Below are 16,130 nucleotides of genomic sequence, written 5' to 3'. Positions count from 1 at the left end.
TGACGATAAATGATATGGTCGTTGAAATCATGAGAGCTATAGATGGTGTACCGAGAAACGTGGGTACAGAGGATGGTTATGAGGAAGTTGTTGAAGACTTTAAGGTTGTTCAATCTAGTGGTGAGGATAGGACTGATCGGATGGAGCAATCTCTAGAAGACAGAGCTGGTTGGTTGGATAGGTCTGGCGCTCGGTTGAAACTAAAACGTACGATGGATGTTTCTAATTTCTCAAGCACATTGAATCTTGAAGACCTGATTGAGTGGATTGGTGAATTGGAAGACTAGTTTGAGTTAGAGGATATTGGAAATTTGTCTAGATTGCGGTTGGCACTAACTAAGTTAAAAGGACATGCTGCTTTATGGTTGAAAGAATTGCAGAGATATAGAGAAGAGGAAGGTGAAATGGAGATCATTAGGTTGAGATTGGTGTTAACACAACTGAAGGCTTAAGCTCATTCTTGCTGATTTTGAACTTGAGTTGTTTAAGAGATTGCAGAATCTGAAATAGAACATGTCTGTGAAGGATTATATCGAGGAGTTCTACAAGTTAACAATTTGGTCTGGACATAGAGAACTTTCTAAGGAAAAGGTGGCTAGGTATATTAATGGTTTGAGATACAATATTCAGGATGAAATTGGTGCATTGAAGATTGATTTGTTTGAGGATGTTTATTAGTATGCTCTAAAGGTAGAAGGTAAGTTGAAGTGAAGACATCAAGGTAATTCCCAAGGGAAGGAGAAACAGGAACACTCGGTGAAGGATAAATAGATTGCTGAGGAAGAATCCAAACCTGTTGACCAGAGGAAAAGAACAAGTAGAGGTGGATTTAGGGGTACTTGTTACAGATGTGGTGAAAGGACATAGATTGTTTGAATGTCCCTGTGCTGATAGAAAGGTTGGTGATAAAAGAGTTGCCGTGGTGAATGAAAGTGAGGACTTGGTGAATGAGCCCGAGGTGGAAGATAACTTGTTGCCTCGGCGAGTATTGTTTGGTAAAAAGGTGTTGGAACCTTGTCAGAGGAGGAATTTTTTCAGGACCTGATGCAAGTCTAGAGGTACATACTGGAATGTGATTGTGGATAGTGGGAGTACTGATAACCTAATTGTTGAGGAGATGATTCATATACTTGGTTTGAATAGAGTGAGAAGTTCTTGTCCTTGTAGGATTAGTTGGTTGCAAGATGAACATGCTTTGGAGGTGAGGGAGCAGTGTCTTCTTGATTTTCAGATTGGGCAGTATGTGGATCAAGTGTTGTGTGATATTGTGGTCATGAGTAGTTCTCACATGTTACTTGGTAGACCTTGGTAGTATGATTGCAGGGTAGTCCATGATTGTGTCAAGAATGTGTTTACATTTGAGAAGGGTGGCAGGAAGTTTTTGCTGATTTCTTTGCAGAATGCGGAACTCGGTAAGAGGAACCTGAGTTTTGGTAAGTGAGTTGAGTTGAAGGATTCTTAAGGGGTTAGAGATTAGCATCGGAAAACTGACTTGTGGTACATTGAGGAAGGATGTGAAGTGGCAGAATAGGTGATTGCTTGTTGCAAGAAAGGACTTAATTATGTATGTGAAGAACCAATTGGGGATTTATGTGCTGAATCTTAGATGCTCTTCGTAGTGCTAAGAACATGATTTCGCCTCGGGGGTGTCTAATGTAGGAGCATCTTGGGGTAGTTGGCAATCCTGTATGTTGGAGTGGTTTTGCTCTTGGAGATGTAGAACTCAGTTGAAAGAAGGTGACTGAGTTCTGGGTTGTAGTTTTGCTTAAGGGACTCAGTGACTGAACGAACTTGGTTATGCTTATGGTGCTCGATGATGCTTGTGAGAGCTCAGTGGATGTGCTTGCTAGGTAAGCTCGGTGATGCTTGGCTTGCTCGGTGGTTGCTATCAATGCTTGGTTCTTGTTGTTGTTGCCCGGTGGTTTTATTCATCGAATAGATGCTCTTGGGAGATTTGTTTAGCCATCTTTTGTGCATTTAATATGTGTAACATGTGATTGTGACATGGATCGATTGTGGGATGTGTGAAGACCTTTTTTGTGGTCTTGGTTCTTTCTCCTATGTGTATTTAATGATTGTTGTGAGCCGACTAAGGCATATTGTGTTTATTTGGGTTCTAGATGATTCTATTTGCAATAGGTCAACTTGTGGCTTTGCAAGTATAAAAGGAGGGTTTGAGTAGAGTTGTAAGCCGTGGATCAAGGGAAGAGTAGTAGAGATTCGAGAAGGAATTTGGAGTTGTGAATTTGTGAGCAGCGCTAGCAGCTTTGTGTGAGCTTAGGAACAAGAAGGTTGCTTGGTGGCTTGCAAGCACAAGTTCAGGTCTCTCTTCGTGTTTCTACCAGACTGTTGTGCTGTTACAAATCAGGGTTAGCTAGGGTTTGTTTGGATCTTGTGTGGTCTTGCAAAACTATTATTGTAATTGCTTTGTATTTGGTCATAACCAGTAAGGCCTTACAGATTGACATATTGCATGTAATCAGTTATTTTATGAATAAAGAGCTGGTTTTTTCTATCAGATATTGTATCTTGTGTTGTGTTTCTGCTGTGTGGTTGTTGCTGGGGGCTTGGTCACCTCCTTTGGGGGTTCACTTGGCCTTGCACTGTGTCATAGAACTTGCTTGACAGGTTTTGTATGCAGGATTGTAAACCTGTTTACACACTTGTGGAGAAAGGATTGAAGTTGTTAGCCAAGTCTGATTCTCCTTATTTAGATGAAACCACTAATAAGGAAGTAGTGGGCAGTCTTATTTACCGCACTGCCACTAGACCTGACCTTAGTTTTGCAGTGAGCTTCATTTCATGCTTCACGACAACCCCCAAGGTTGGTTATTTTAAGAGTGCTTCCCTCAATGGCAAGTTGTAGGAAGAAGTCTACACTGTGATAATCAAAGCTGCATAAAACTATGAATTAATCTAGTTTTCCATAACAGATCCAGTCACATAGAGATTCTTTATCACTACATTGGAGATATGTTAGATAGAAATTTTATCAAGTTGGTATACATCAGCACTAATCAGTAAACTGCCAATATATTTACCAAACCTCTTGCAAAGATAAAAGAGTACTTTAGAGTTAAACTTGGTATGGTTAAAATGTAATTGTAATTCCTAAGATTGAGTCTTAGCCATGTTTAAATTTAATATATAGTCATTTATATATTAAATGTTAAAAGAGTTACTATTTTGCATATGTGAATTATGTCATGATAGGCGATGATCTTTCATTGATGTATTTGTGAGGTTGCTATTGTAAGGTGACTATCTTAACAATAGCTTGACCTGTTATTGTGATGGACTACATTAAGTTGTTGTCCTAGAATGTATCAGAGATCATGATAACAAACATATCATGATGGAGACTACATCAAATTGCTGTCCTAGGTGATCATGATACTTGTCATGATGGAGACTACATTATGTTGCTGTCCTAGAGATCATGACATGATGGACTACATTAAAATGTCCGTGAGATCATTTTTTTTTTTGATAGACTACATTTAATTGGTGTCCTGGAATGTGCTAGAGATCAAATAAGACATATCCTTCTAGGTTATAACATATTCTTTGGTAGGCTTCATAAACCTGATGCTAGTGCACATACCATATGAATATGAGGTGGATGATATTTTTAGTTGCAAACTCTATCATCCTTAGATGGTTGTGTTGTTCAAATCTTCTCTTGTTAATAGGGAGTGTTAAAGGTATATCATCAGTTGGATTAGAAAGCATATAATTGACATACATTTAGACACACACATACACATATATTGTCTTTGATTATGTCAAATCTGAAATCAATATGCTTCCTTTCTAATCACACAGATCTGCATGTATTATACACCCCGATTGGTATTTGAAATTGAAATGGACATCTTTCACGATGGCTAGTATGTATTACCACCTTCCATCTTACATGGGCTGATTAAGGAAAATATGATCACACATTATTGTGTGTTATCGTATTTAATGTTTGCACCATTTGGAACTAATATGAATCATGTCATGTGTTATTACAATCAAATAGGGACATGATCCTATGTGGCTCCAGCCATGTAGAGTCATGCCCCTATGTAGGGTATGACTCTAAAATATTATATTTATATTCAAACGGTCACTGCTGGGAATACATCAATCAAAAAGTACATGGTATTCATCAGCATTCGATCTATTACATCTGCAGTCATATCAAAAGGATCAGAATTTCTGCAAGATAATTATAAAGCTTTGTAATATTCAGTATTTAGTAAAATTAACATAAGCAGTGGGAATAATATAATATCAGAACTTTATAAATAGTAGAGTAATTTGAAACTATCATAATTTGATCTCTGATCTTCAATTCCTTAACAATGATATGTTGTTGCATCGGTTCTCATTCTTGCCCTATGGTGATAATTTATGTCTTATTAACCGTTTATCATGAGTGCCACTTCCTTTTCTTTGTAACGGCTGCCTATGTTAATGTTTTAGCATCAGTAGAAGTAAAACATTGATTATTTGATATATTAATCTGTGTTTATGTTTTTCAGATAAATTGTTATTGGTGATTCTTATATATATATTATATATTATATATTATGCATTATATATCTTATATATATAATTTATATGATATATGTAATTTAATATGTATTATATATATTATGCATTATATATTATATTATATTACATATATGGTTAATATATTAATATTATATATATAAGATGAGATATGCATATAGTTATTTATAAACTAAATGGTGATTAACTATAGAGACATATCTCTTCGTGTCTCTTGAAGAGACATGTCTACTCCTCTCATATTATACATATATGAGATCCAAATCTCCATTTGAAAATCATCAATTACAACGACAATGAGAGTACATTTGTAGAAACGATCTCAGATACTTTAACATGGTATCCGAGCAAGGCTGCAAATGTAGGAAAGGTTGATATTAAGAAGAGACAATAAGTTGAGGAATGGCGTGAATGACTGATCAAAGGAAGATGGCAGAGAAGGAAAACCAAATACCACCGATTGAAGGAAATAATAGCATAATGAAAATATCATATCAGATACTTCAATCACTATCTTATCCTTTATTGTTTACATTGATGAGAGCAGCATTCAGAACATTCCATTCCATATACGAGTAGATTTTGATCTGCAAATTTCAATGTCTGACTGGCAAAGATATGATGCGAGTATATAAATATATTGCAATCAGAAAACAAACAGTCAAGTCGACATTCAGTTGCACAATCAGCACGATATTCATTAGCACATTCAACATTGATCCTTGATATTTATTCATAGTTCAGATCCTTCGCAGATTTCCCTTTATCGAATAGAGGCATGTGACTTGTGGATACTAGTTTAGAGGCCCGACTGCTACATAGGCCCATAGACACAAGGTCCAATAAAAAGAATCTTATTTATTCAATGCCAGGAAACATTCTATTACATAAGGGCATATCATGAATCAAATACAGTCTGCCAGAAATCACAGGCATCGTTCTTCTCTGTATCGTATAACTACAATATCCATAAAGGATAAAACGTGTACCCATTCGAAGAGCATAGAAAGGAGAATATAGAAGGGGGAGTCACATAAGATGAAAGACTACAGAGTCAGCATGAGTAGTTTCATTGATGGTTGTAACAAGTAGAGCTCTCCAAGGCACTGAAGCATCTGGTCAGCACAGAGGAATTACAATCAACCTTAACTTCCACTGGATAGAAACGTGGACTCAAATACCAATCAAATGATACAGTCAGCACATGAGCAGGAATTACAATACAACTTTGGATATTATTTGGGGAGTATATATATTGATAGAGATAAGTCATGCAGGAAGCAATAAAGCAGAAAACACCAAGAGAAAACAATGAATGAAAAAAAAACTAAGTAGAAGATAAAATAATATTTTCACGGCAGATCGAGCAGACAGAAGTAATAAGACATTACAAGGAGGCATCGAGGCAACCATTCTGCAAAGTTACATCAGCCATAACAAGGCACTGTTACAGTCTTAGAACATGTCAATACCATATACTCCAACAATAATACGACCTACAGAGGTGGGTCTCAGCTCTGATTGCACTCGATCGCCAATAGAGTACACAAAAAAATGGATCTTCAGTCATGCCATCCAGTATATTATAGATTATGAAATAATATTTATATCAGCAGTCCACTTTTACATCCATTTAGGCAAAGCTACTGAGTATCAAGTTCATTCCAACCTAATCTTATCAGGATTAATGGAGATCTTAGAGCACAAATAAATAAGAGAGAATAATATTAGTGAGGACAGGCATACACATATTCACCAGAATATCCATAGCTGGAGGGTAAATAACAAAAATGATTGGAGATTGATGTCAGTATTGGCGTACATCAATAAATGACAAACAAAATCTTGTTACCACCTATCTCTTATAAAGATCATGTGTTTGATCTGTGACACCTTTCATTGGTCGATCGTCTCCCTTTCAACCTTAGCTTAGTTGAGCTTTCACTCTCCTTTGGTCAGGGTGCCTTGGACCATGAGACCATACTTAAAGTTTTTGAATTAATTTAAATATTTTAGGTATCATTATTCTTGAGAAGATAATGAAGAAGTGGGTGGAAGTATTGAACGTTGGAATGGTATTCCAATAAGAGACCATTAGCAGCAATGCACAAATTCATCTGGAGCCTCTGCATATTCATTGTTTAGTTGTATCATTCAAAGTATTTGGTTCATCTTCGTACAAGAAGTCTGAAACGTCACCAAGAGTGCTGGGTGTGAATGAAGAGAAAAGTCACAATCTTTTCAAAGGCGTCAATTCGAAACTAAGTCGATGGACTCAAAACCTTGTGGATTTTGGCGGCATTTATTTGTGTTACCGAAAATTATCTTTTACCCCCCATAGAAATATAGGCACTCGTGGAGAGAAGGCCTAGTCCGTGAGCGATCCTTATAAAACAATGTCATATTAATGGCATTGCCATCGTGGCAAGAGAAAAGTGTCTGCAAAAAAAGGGAAAAAGACCCTCCTCTGCCTAATATCATCCATGCAGGGATGCGGGGCCCACCTACCAAATAAGAGGTATATTTGGTATGATAATATAATTTTATTTAATATAAATGATGAATTAATGTAATTTTAAATATTTTAAATATACATGTGCTTATCTTAATTACATAATTGCATGGATTGTAAAACAATAATTATATTGTATTGAGGATAAAAAATAAATAAATAGTGTAAATTCTATTATCATTATGGTGACTAATATATTATTTGGTTATGTAACTAAATATGTTTGTAATACTTTCTTATTCATTATTTGAATAAGAATTTCATACTCATTGTTAGTTATTTCATAATCAAATAATATGTTTAAAATATAGATTAAAATATATATATTGGGGACTGAGTATATATGTTCAAAGCATATAAGATATATATCTATATTTTATTGAATGTATCTTATATAATTATACAAAACTATTTATTATCTTTGAGTATTATCTCTTATTTCTATACGAGCTATGTTCTTTGATCTTTTCCTCTAAGATTGTTACTACAGGAAGATGGAGATTGAGATTTAGAGGAAGTTTGACATTTCATTAGAGACAACCTTAAAAGAGAGAGAGTAGATAGGGGATGTGACTCAATCAAATCTTTAGTGATCTCGATCATATTGATGCAGAGGGAGTAAACCATGTTGTGATAGAATCTTCAATGATCAATAAATTGTAATAGTTAAGAGGACTTTAATTCATGCAACTATGTGATCTTAATCATGTAGGATAAATGATAAATGATACTTGACATATGAATTGTAGAGTCATTCAAGTTACGCAATCATACTCAATCAAGATATTGGCATATTGTGGACGAGCTTATGCTAGCTTCTACTATTAAGCTTAATGAATGGTTGGAGCTTCAATGGATGAAAAGAGCAAGTTGGAACTTAGAAAGAAGTCATCAATTTGATGTGAAAGTGTTCATTAATATAAGAGTGGTAACTATACATTGTGGGGGGGAATAACAAACAATGTTTCATTCCCACTTGAACCATCCTTAGAAAAGGAGATAATTCAATGACCCTCATGGGTAGATAAGTACTTATATATTTTACATTTATCTATTCATTTAATTGTAATTCTATACATACTATAAGGGTCTTTTGCTTTGATCTTTTCCTTTATGTCTGAGGATATTCTTACAGGAAAAGAAGGTTGGTACTTCAATATGCTACCAAATATTGTACAAGACTAAATCTAAGGATAGTAGTTCCAAAGACCCTGATGATCAAGATGGATAAAGTATGACTCTTGATTCAAGTATCTTTGATGATTGAGATTATGAGATTCTTCTACATTAAGAGGGAGTATGACGCTGGAGCTTAGAAGATTGATACTCAGAGGGAGTCTAGAAATCCATGTGGGTGACTGCATGATGTTGATGGGCCTACTCCTACATATATCATAAGGGAGTGATGAGTTTGACAAGCATTCTTGGGAAAAGAGAGTTTCTAAGGAAGTAACAAGAGGACTTGACATCCCAGGATCAATATTCAGAAGGAGAAGTTTTGAGATGCAATCCCTTATAGAGGATATCTTCTCTATGAGGAGAAGTTCTAAAGGGAAATATTAAATTGAAATATTTTAAAGGTAAAACTTGATATGTTGAATATTTAATTTCAATCTATATCTAGTTATATAATTGTTGTTTTAGATATGTAATGAAAGGTGATGATCTTTCATTGGCATATATAAACAAAAGGTAATCTTTGTAAGGTGATGATCTTACAAATGATAGTCCTGTTACCATGGATATCTCTAGATATTGTTTTCAAACAATTAGAGATCATGGGTAACAAATCTATTATGTTATCATGAACATCTCTAGACATTGCTTAAGTGCAAGTAGAGATCATGAGTGTGTTATGGGCATCTCTAGACATTGCTTAAGTGCAAGTAGAGATCATGAGTGTGTCATGAACATCTCTAGACATTGCTTAAGTGCAAGTAGAGATCATGAACTGCAAATGTGTCATGGACATCTCTAGACATTGCTTAAGTGCAAGTAGAGATCATGAAAATTTTAATCACTATGGATATCTCTAGACATTGCTTAAGTGCAAGTAGAGATCATAGGAAATACTTTATGTTGCTAAGAGATTTTAATATACATTATGTTGATTACATAATGATTTTGATTCTAATCTAATGATGTTTTACTTCTCCCTCGCTAAAGAGGGAGTGTTAATGTTTTAGCATCAGTAGAAGTAAAACATTGATTATTTGATTTATTAATCTGTGTTTATGTTTTTTAGATAAATTGTTATTGGTGATTCTTATATATATATATATATATATATATATATATTATATTTAATATAATATATATTATATATTATGCATTATATATCTTATATATATAATTTATATGATATATGTAATATAATATGTATTATATATATTATGCATTATATATTATATTATATTACATATATGGTTAATATATTAATGAAGTGACATTCATATGTTCTATTTTAGTACTTTTCATAGTTGAGTATCGTAAATTTATGAAGTGATACTCTGTTGAATTATTGATCTTTGATATATCATTGTGTGATAATTGAGTTTAGAAGACTTCAAAAGAGACATGGATATTTTAGCCAATTTTTGTACATTTTTAATAAAGCATCTAAGTTTGGTGGGTTGGATTGTTTCCCTCAGTGAGGCGGGTTTTTCCCAAAGATAATATTTGTGTCTCTGTTATTGTGATTTCAGTTTATTGCAATCTATATATTTTGGTTCAAATATTAACATTATGAAGGTTTCTCTGGTACAAGATATGAATAGAATTGGATTCAATAACTCCAGAAACTATAGTTGCGCTAGTGCTTGAAGTTGAAGGAAATAGATGAATCAAAGTGGAATAGTCTTCCTGAATTGTTGCCATCTTTTCAGGTTCCTTTTGTTTTAACTGGTTTTTATTTAGTTATTTTCTAAGTCATAGGATATGTCGAAATTCATCCATGAAAAATGAAGTTCAATGAATTTTTACCCTCTCCAATGTTTATCTGAATTTTATGATATTTAATATAATGCTGTTATTTAATATACTATTATTTTATTTTAACAAAATATTGAGTTATTTAGTTTGATTATTTAGTAATTTTAAATGATTGTGACTATTTTGTGCATCTATTACTTATATTTAAAAAATAAATAAACTTATGTAAGGTAAAAATAATGTTGATTTTTTTTTTTCAAATCTTTACCTGTGTCGAATTTCATCTAGATGTGAATTTGAATTCAAACCTTGTGACTTAGGTTATTTCCTACCTTACACAAAACATCAAGAGGTGTGTTCAGGACAAAACATGTGTTAGATATGTGCATAGGGTGAAATTGGAATCACTTTAATAATTTTTATTTTTGTGAAGTTTGCAAACTGTATTCCCCCTTCTTGGCCCTTGGTCAACATGTTTATAGCTTTATTCCTTTGTAATTGGAGTGGTGGAGATCCAAGCATTTAATAAATTTTAAATTTCAATTAAATCTTTATACAAAACAACTAAGTCGACAGTTCGGATTCGTGTTCAAAATTTGTTCAATTTCTTTGGCTTGGGTTTGGATCATAGTTACGGGACTCTGTGAGTCTGAGCCAAAGTCCACATTTCCGAGGCAAATGGTTTCTGGACTCGAACTCGACAGAGTCCTGGTAGAGTCAGCATGGACTCGCTGAGTGTAAGGACTCTCCTGACTTACAGAGTCTCGAGCTCTGGATCTCTCTAGCAGAATGACTAATAAAGTGCAAAAATAAATAAAATAAAGGATTAAGTGAATTGTTTGCGCTTTGTATAACATCTATTTTACCTAAAAAGGTCATTCCATCCTTTGCTAATGCTTGTGATAGAGAGAAAAGAGTTAGAGAAGAGTATTGAGATTTTGAGAGAGAAATTAGCAAACCAGTTGGCTCTCCCATTTCGATTGTTGATTGTTTGTGCAACTTTGTAGCTTGCACTTAAGTATTGAGAGGAGTTAAATGAAACATTGGAGGCTACAAACTAACTTGCATTTTCATTGTTTGTACAAAAATTGAATGATCTTGTCTTTTTAGTTTGTTCACTACAACCTTCGCCTTCTCCATAGATAGATTCAGGGCACCGATATATCACTGATTGTATTGGAGATTGTTGATCCACATGCAAAGTGGAACACAGATTGTTTATCTTGTCTTTAGTGATGAAGACGTGGAGTGGGTTGATTAGGTGGATTGGGAGGCAGAGGCTGTAGCGATGGCAGTCGAGGAGGCTACAACTCAAGGAAACTGAGTGCAGGACCTTGAGGCTAGGAGTGATGGATCTGAGTCTGATGATGAAGATTATGTGGGTGTGGACGAGGATGAGGATGCCCTTGAGGTTTAGCCTCAAACACAGGTAGAGAGGATAGCTCTAGAGTCTACCATCACTTATCTTAGGCATATTCGTAGGAGGCATAGGCTACTATGAGCCTTAGTCTTCTACACTCTAGCAGATATTTTGATATATGTTTTGAACTTTTGATTCCATGGATTTCATATATTGTAGACATTTGACAGTGACACTATGTTTAAACTTTAACTTTATATTATGTTATTCAGTTTTTTTCTTCAAAAATTCGCTTTTATACTTATGTGATCTATGCAAAATTATGTATGAGTGTTAAGTAGCGTCTATTTATCTTATTGTGTATTTGATGTTAATTGACTAAATGATGCATGAAAAAAATCTTTAAAGCCTTAAAAATCTTTGAATTTCATGGGTTTTTCGATTTTCCAAGTTTGGTTGCCGAGTTCGAGTCCGAGCCCAATTTTGACTTTCCGAGTCAAAGGTGAGTCCGAGCCCCGTTACACTAGTTTGGATTCTTTTTTTGTCCGTCAGTACAAAAATCTATGTTTATTATGAAAAAAATAAAATGTATATATATTATATATGCAGCAACCAAAGAAACGTGAATCGGAATCGGATTGGAATCGGCAAGGCCGAATCGAATTGTGAATCGGCAATGAATCGGCGATGAATCGGCAAATTTGAAAAAACCCTTTAAATTTAAAGATTTTAACAATTTAAAACTTATTTCATGCACCCTTTATTGAATATAACTTAAGCACACTATAACATCATCAAATAGAAGTTAAAACTTCACATACATAAACATGGAACATAAAATCCATCACATACGTAACTATGTTATCTAAAATGTAAATTGTAGGCTAGCTGAAGTAAATAGAAATCAAATGATCATAATGATTTAAATCATAGAATGTATGTAAGATGATCCATAAGACATCAAATCATAAATTTATGTAAGAATCTAAGATGAAGATCCATGAAAGTTTGAAACATATGTCTATCAATGATTCAGTATCAATATCTGTAAACAAAATATAAAAACAAGGCTCCAGCTCAAGCCTCAGGCTCATAGTCATCATCATCCTCAACATCATCCTCAAGCTCGGCTACAGCCTCAGCCTCAGCCTCTGAGTATCCAGTCTGCCTAGTAGCAAGGCGTCTAATGTAGGTCCTAGAGGATTGTCAAGCCATATCTCCCGCATATAAGATGGGCTCACGAATGTCGCTAGGGCCTGTGTCTGTGCGTGCACGTGTGCGTCTACCAATGCCTGAAGAACGTGCTCTAGCTGCCTCAGCCTCTATATCCACTTGTTCAATCCACGCACGGTCTTCCTTAGTGAAGACTGGATCTACAACCTCTGTGAGCCACTCTGATTCTGGATCAATCTCCTCCAGAATGATCGGAGAGGAGTCAGTGCCCAAAATCTGTCTGATCCTAAGACGAAGGTTGTAATGAACGAAGACAAGATCATTCAACCTCTGCACTGTCAACCTGTTTCTCCTCTTCGAGTGGATGTGCTCGAACATGGACCAACTGTGCTCACATCCAGAAGCGCTGCTTGGTTGACTCAGAATACGAATGGCAATTTTTTGAAGTTTTGGGGTTGTGGCCCCAAACATTTGCCACCATCTATCTGAAATAAGGGAAAATAAAAATAATTAGTCTCATTTACAAATTACAAATTACAAGTTAACTCTAAAATTACATAATCAACTTTAAGTTTAGAATCTAGATTCATGAACATTGAATATATTATTTAATTTTTACCTGGCTGTATTGTTTCCCGAGCATCTATGGCTACCCTGCTAGAGAAAAGTGGCCCTTCTTTATTATTGAACTTATCAAGCTCAATAATTGCAACACTGCTATCCTCATCAGTACTCAACCTCTGGATCACTGTATATAATCCGGTGAGAACCTCCTCATCCGCCTTGAAGTCAGGACGGAAATGAAATGCCGAATTCAAAAAGTAAGCTGCTGCATGGATGGGTCTGTGGAGCTGATTCTGCCATCTCCTATCAATGATGTCCCAAATAGGGGCATACTTCTCCTGCACTCCTGCATACTGAGCTCTAATGGCCTCCTTGGCCCTATCCATGCCCTCATATATGTAGCCCATAGAGGGCTTCTCCCCATCAGCAGTTCGTAGGAGAGATACAAGAGGCTCAGTGGCCTACATATAAAGTAAAACAAAAATTTGAGTCAAAACTTAAACATAGAATAATTCAATAATATAACTTAAGGTAAAACTAAATCATTAAACAATTAGCATAGTAAACTGTAAAATATTAAATGTTAAATTGCAATAAAATTACCTTAAGGATTTCTCTAGCAGGTTTCCAAAAACCATCATCATCAAATATGCAATCCACCACATCTATCCCTGCAGTGGTCGTAGCATAGGAAGATGAAATCCACTCCCGCCCAACAAACATGCTCCTCAAATCATCCCTTGATGTCAATAAGGACTGCAAGGTGATGAAATTCGAGGCAAACCTCGTGATCCTTGGACGAGCTAACTCTTTGTCTCCTGTGTACTTTCTCATTGTGCTAAGGACAAATGGATGATTATAAATAAACATGCATATGTTTTTTGCCCTTTCCACACATGACTTGACCCACTCAAGTTTGCCAATTTCCTCCAACATGAGGTCAAGGCAGTGTGCTGCACAAGGGGACCAAAATATGGTGGGGTGCCTCTCCATCAAAAGTTTGCCTACAACAATTTTAAGATAATTAGAAATTCAAATAACAAACATGTTAGAACTTAGGAAACTTAGAAATTCTAAGTTAGAATTAGAAAAAGTTCAAAATTCAAATAAATTTATTTTCAAAACTTAAAAAGTTAAATTTTTACTTGCAGCAACATAACTTGCTGCATTATCCGTCACCACTTGCACCACATGTTGTTCCCCCACCTCTGCTATAACTTCCTCAATAACCTCACATAAGTATGTGGCGTTTTTTACATGAGCAGAAGCATCAATGGATTTGAGGAACATGGTATATCCTACAAGTAACAAAACAACGAATTATAATTACTATTAGCAATCAACAAATCAAAATTTGAAATAGTCAATCATGATTCAAAATTATGTATGTAGGAAAGTAGAATGATCAATCACCTCCACAGGATACAAGAAAATTGAGGAGTGTTCTTCCCCTCCTATCTGTCCAACCATCAGTCATGATGGTGCAACCCTTTTCGATCCACTCCTTTCGGTTGTCCTCAAGCTCATGCCTCATATCCTCAACCATTTCCTCCAGGAGGTATCCACTCAACTCAGCCTCAATTGGGGCTTTAAACCCCAGACCACAAATGGTAACTGCATCTATCATGTTCTGCCAATAAGGAGTCCTGTCACAAATAGATAATGATATTGATTAGAAATTTAGATGTCAAAAACTAAAATCATAAAACAAGTAGATATAATTAAAGTTTTACTTTTACTTTTAACTTTAACTTTGAAGATAACAAAGAAAAAAGAATCAATTACCTGGCTGCAATAAATGGAATGTTGCAAAAGTACCAGAATTTGCAAATCTCTTTTCTGGCAGCATCATGAATCTCCTTGTTCAAACCCATGCCCTCAAGCGTGGGTTGGGAGCCAGGAGTAGTGCGGGGCACAAAGTAACTATCCATTCTGCTTTTCCGCACTCTAGGCCGCAATAGGTTGGTGTTGGACTCTATCTCAGTATGAGACCGACTACCACTAACACTCACATGAGCACTAGCACTAGGATGAAAAGGAGGCCTAGAAGAACCCTCTCCAACACAACCTACGGATGCGGAAGCTGATGCAGATGCACTTGCAGATGTAGATGCGGTTGCGGATGTGGGAGCACGGGAGCCAATACCTCTTAACCCTTCAAGTTGCATTTTCTTAGTCAACTTGTCTTGTTCAATTTTTTCTAATGCCACTAAACAAGAGCGTTTTGCCTCAGCGGTTTGTTGAGTGCAAACTGTGACATCATGGCCAGGTATGCCAGCAATGTGGTATTTCAATCTATAGATACCTCCCGAATTTATTTTTTCTTTGCAAAATATACATTTTGTTTGATATTTGGTTCTCCCAGGAAACTCTTCATTATATTTCCAGCATTCATCTTTTTTACCCATTGTGGAAATTGGAAAATGAAAGCAAAGAGCTGCTGCAATAAAAAAATTCATGTAAAAAATCAAAGTTTGCAACTAATAAACAAAAACTACAAAAGAACAAACCCTAGTTTGCAATTTAGTAAAAATAAAAAACATTCAAGATTTGCAAATGAACACTAAAAAAATTTAACAAAAAATGCATACTACACTAACATGCAAAAAAAAAACCAACACTTACCTCTTGCAAATGAGTTAAGGAGTGTTGATATTGACTCCTTAATGCTCCCAATGCAACTTATGGCCTCCCCAAATGGACTTCTGATCTCTTTGGTGCTCTTCCTTCTTGCCGGTTGGAAACCTATGGATTCTCTTTTCTCTTCTTCTTTCTCACTCTTCCTCTCTTCTACTCATACTAAGCAAATAGAAGGCTCTTTAGGGTTATAACAAAGAGGAAAGTCAACTTAGAAAGCAAATAAAACATGTGTTTTTTTTTAAAAATTGAACTTTCTATCCTTGCTGCCGCGGCCGATTTTTGGAGATTCACGATGGCGATTTTGGCGATTTTTGCCATGAATCGCCGATTTTGGCGATTCAGGCGATTCACAAGAAAAAATCGCCACCAGCGATTTTCGATTCCAAA

The 16,130-nt window shown here is 35.4% G+C and overlaps 3 protein-coding genes across 6 annotated transcripts in view; 1 reads left to right on the top strand and 2 right to left on the bottom strand.

Moving 5' to 3' along the window:
* LOC149534992 (uncharacterized) overlaps positions 1–16,130 on the top strand; it is a 217,734-nt gene that overhangs the window by 193,629 nt on the left and 7,975 nt on the right. The gene's annotated exons all lie outside the window — the stretch shown is intronic.
* Positions 5,462–13,835, bottom strand: LOC149534995 (uncharacterized). Its single transcript, XM_089803431.1, has 4 exons — positions 13,707–13,835; positions 13,159–13,564; positions 10,642–10,799; positions 5,462–5,521 (listed from the first exon to the last, which is right to left on the bottom strand). The coding sequence occupies exons 1-4, from the start codon at positions 13,824–13,826 to the stop codon at positions 5,462–5,464; spliced, it is 744 nt and encodes a 247-aa protein (XP_089659557.1). The 5' UTR covers positions 13,827–13,835.
* Positions 14,229–15,661, bottom strand: LOC149534994 (uncharacterized). Its single transcript, XM_089803430.1, has 2 exons — positions 14,517–15,661; positions 14,229–14,401 (listed from the first exon to the last, which is right to left on the bottom strand). Exons 1-2 carry the CDS (start codon positions 14,728–14,730, stop codon positions 14,229–14,231), a joined length of 387 nt encoding a protein of 128 aa, XP_089659556.1. The 5' UTR covers positions 14,731–15,661.

The sequence above is a fragment of the Cupressus sempervirens genome, chromosome 10 (assembly GCF_028749045.1).
Source record: "Cupressus sempervirens isolate cs-2001-9-10 chromosome 10, ASM2874904v1, whole genome shotgun sequence".
Classification (NCBI taxonomy): Eukaryota; Viridiplantae; Streptophyta; class Pinopsida; order Cupressales; family Cupressaceae; genus Cupressus; species Cupressus sempervirens.
Note: the sequence above shows the minus strand (reverse complement) of the source record. Positions and strands in the feature narration are given on the sequence as shown.

Excerpts from the sequence above, each read along its gene's own strand:
- LOC149534995 (XM_089803431.1), bottom strand. The coding sequence starts at position 13,826 with ATGTTTGTTGGGCGGGAGTGGATTTCATCTTCCTATGCTACGACCACT. Across the intron at positions 10,800-13,158 it reads TCGGGAAACAATACAGCCAG|TCATTCTGCTAGAGAGATCC; the intron begins GTAAAAATTAAA and ends GCACTTTATTAG. Across the intron at positions 5,522-10,641 it reads GCTCAGACTCACAGAGTCCC|TTATACGATACAGAGAAGAA; the intron begins GTAACTATGATC and ends TGGATATTGTAG.
- LOC149534994 (XM_089803430.1), bottom strand. The coding sequence starts at position 14,730 with ATGATAGATGCAGTTACCATTTGTGGTCTGGGGTTTAAAGCCCCAATT. Across the intron at positions 14,402-14,516 it reads TTTTCTTGTATCCTGTGGAG|GATATACCATGTTCCTCAAA; the intron begins GTGATTGATCAT and ends TGTTACTTGTAG.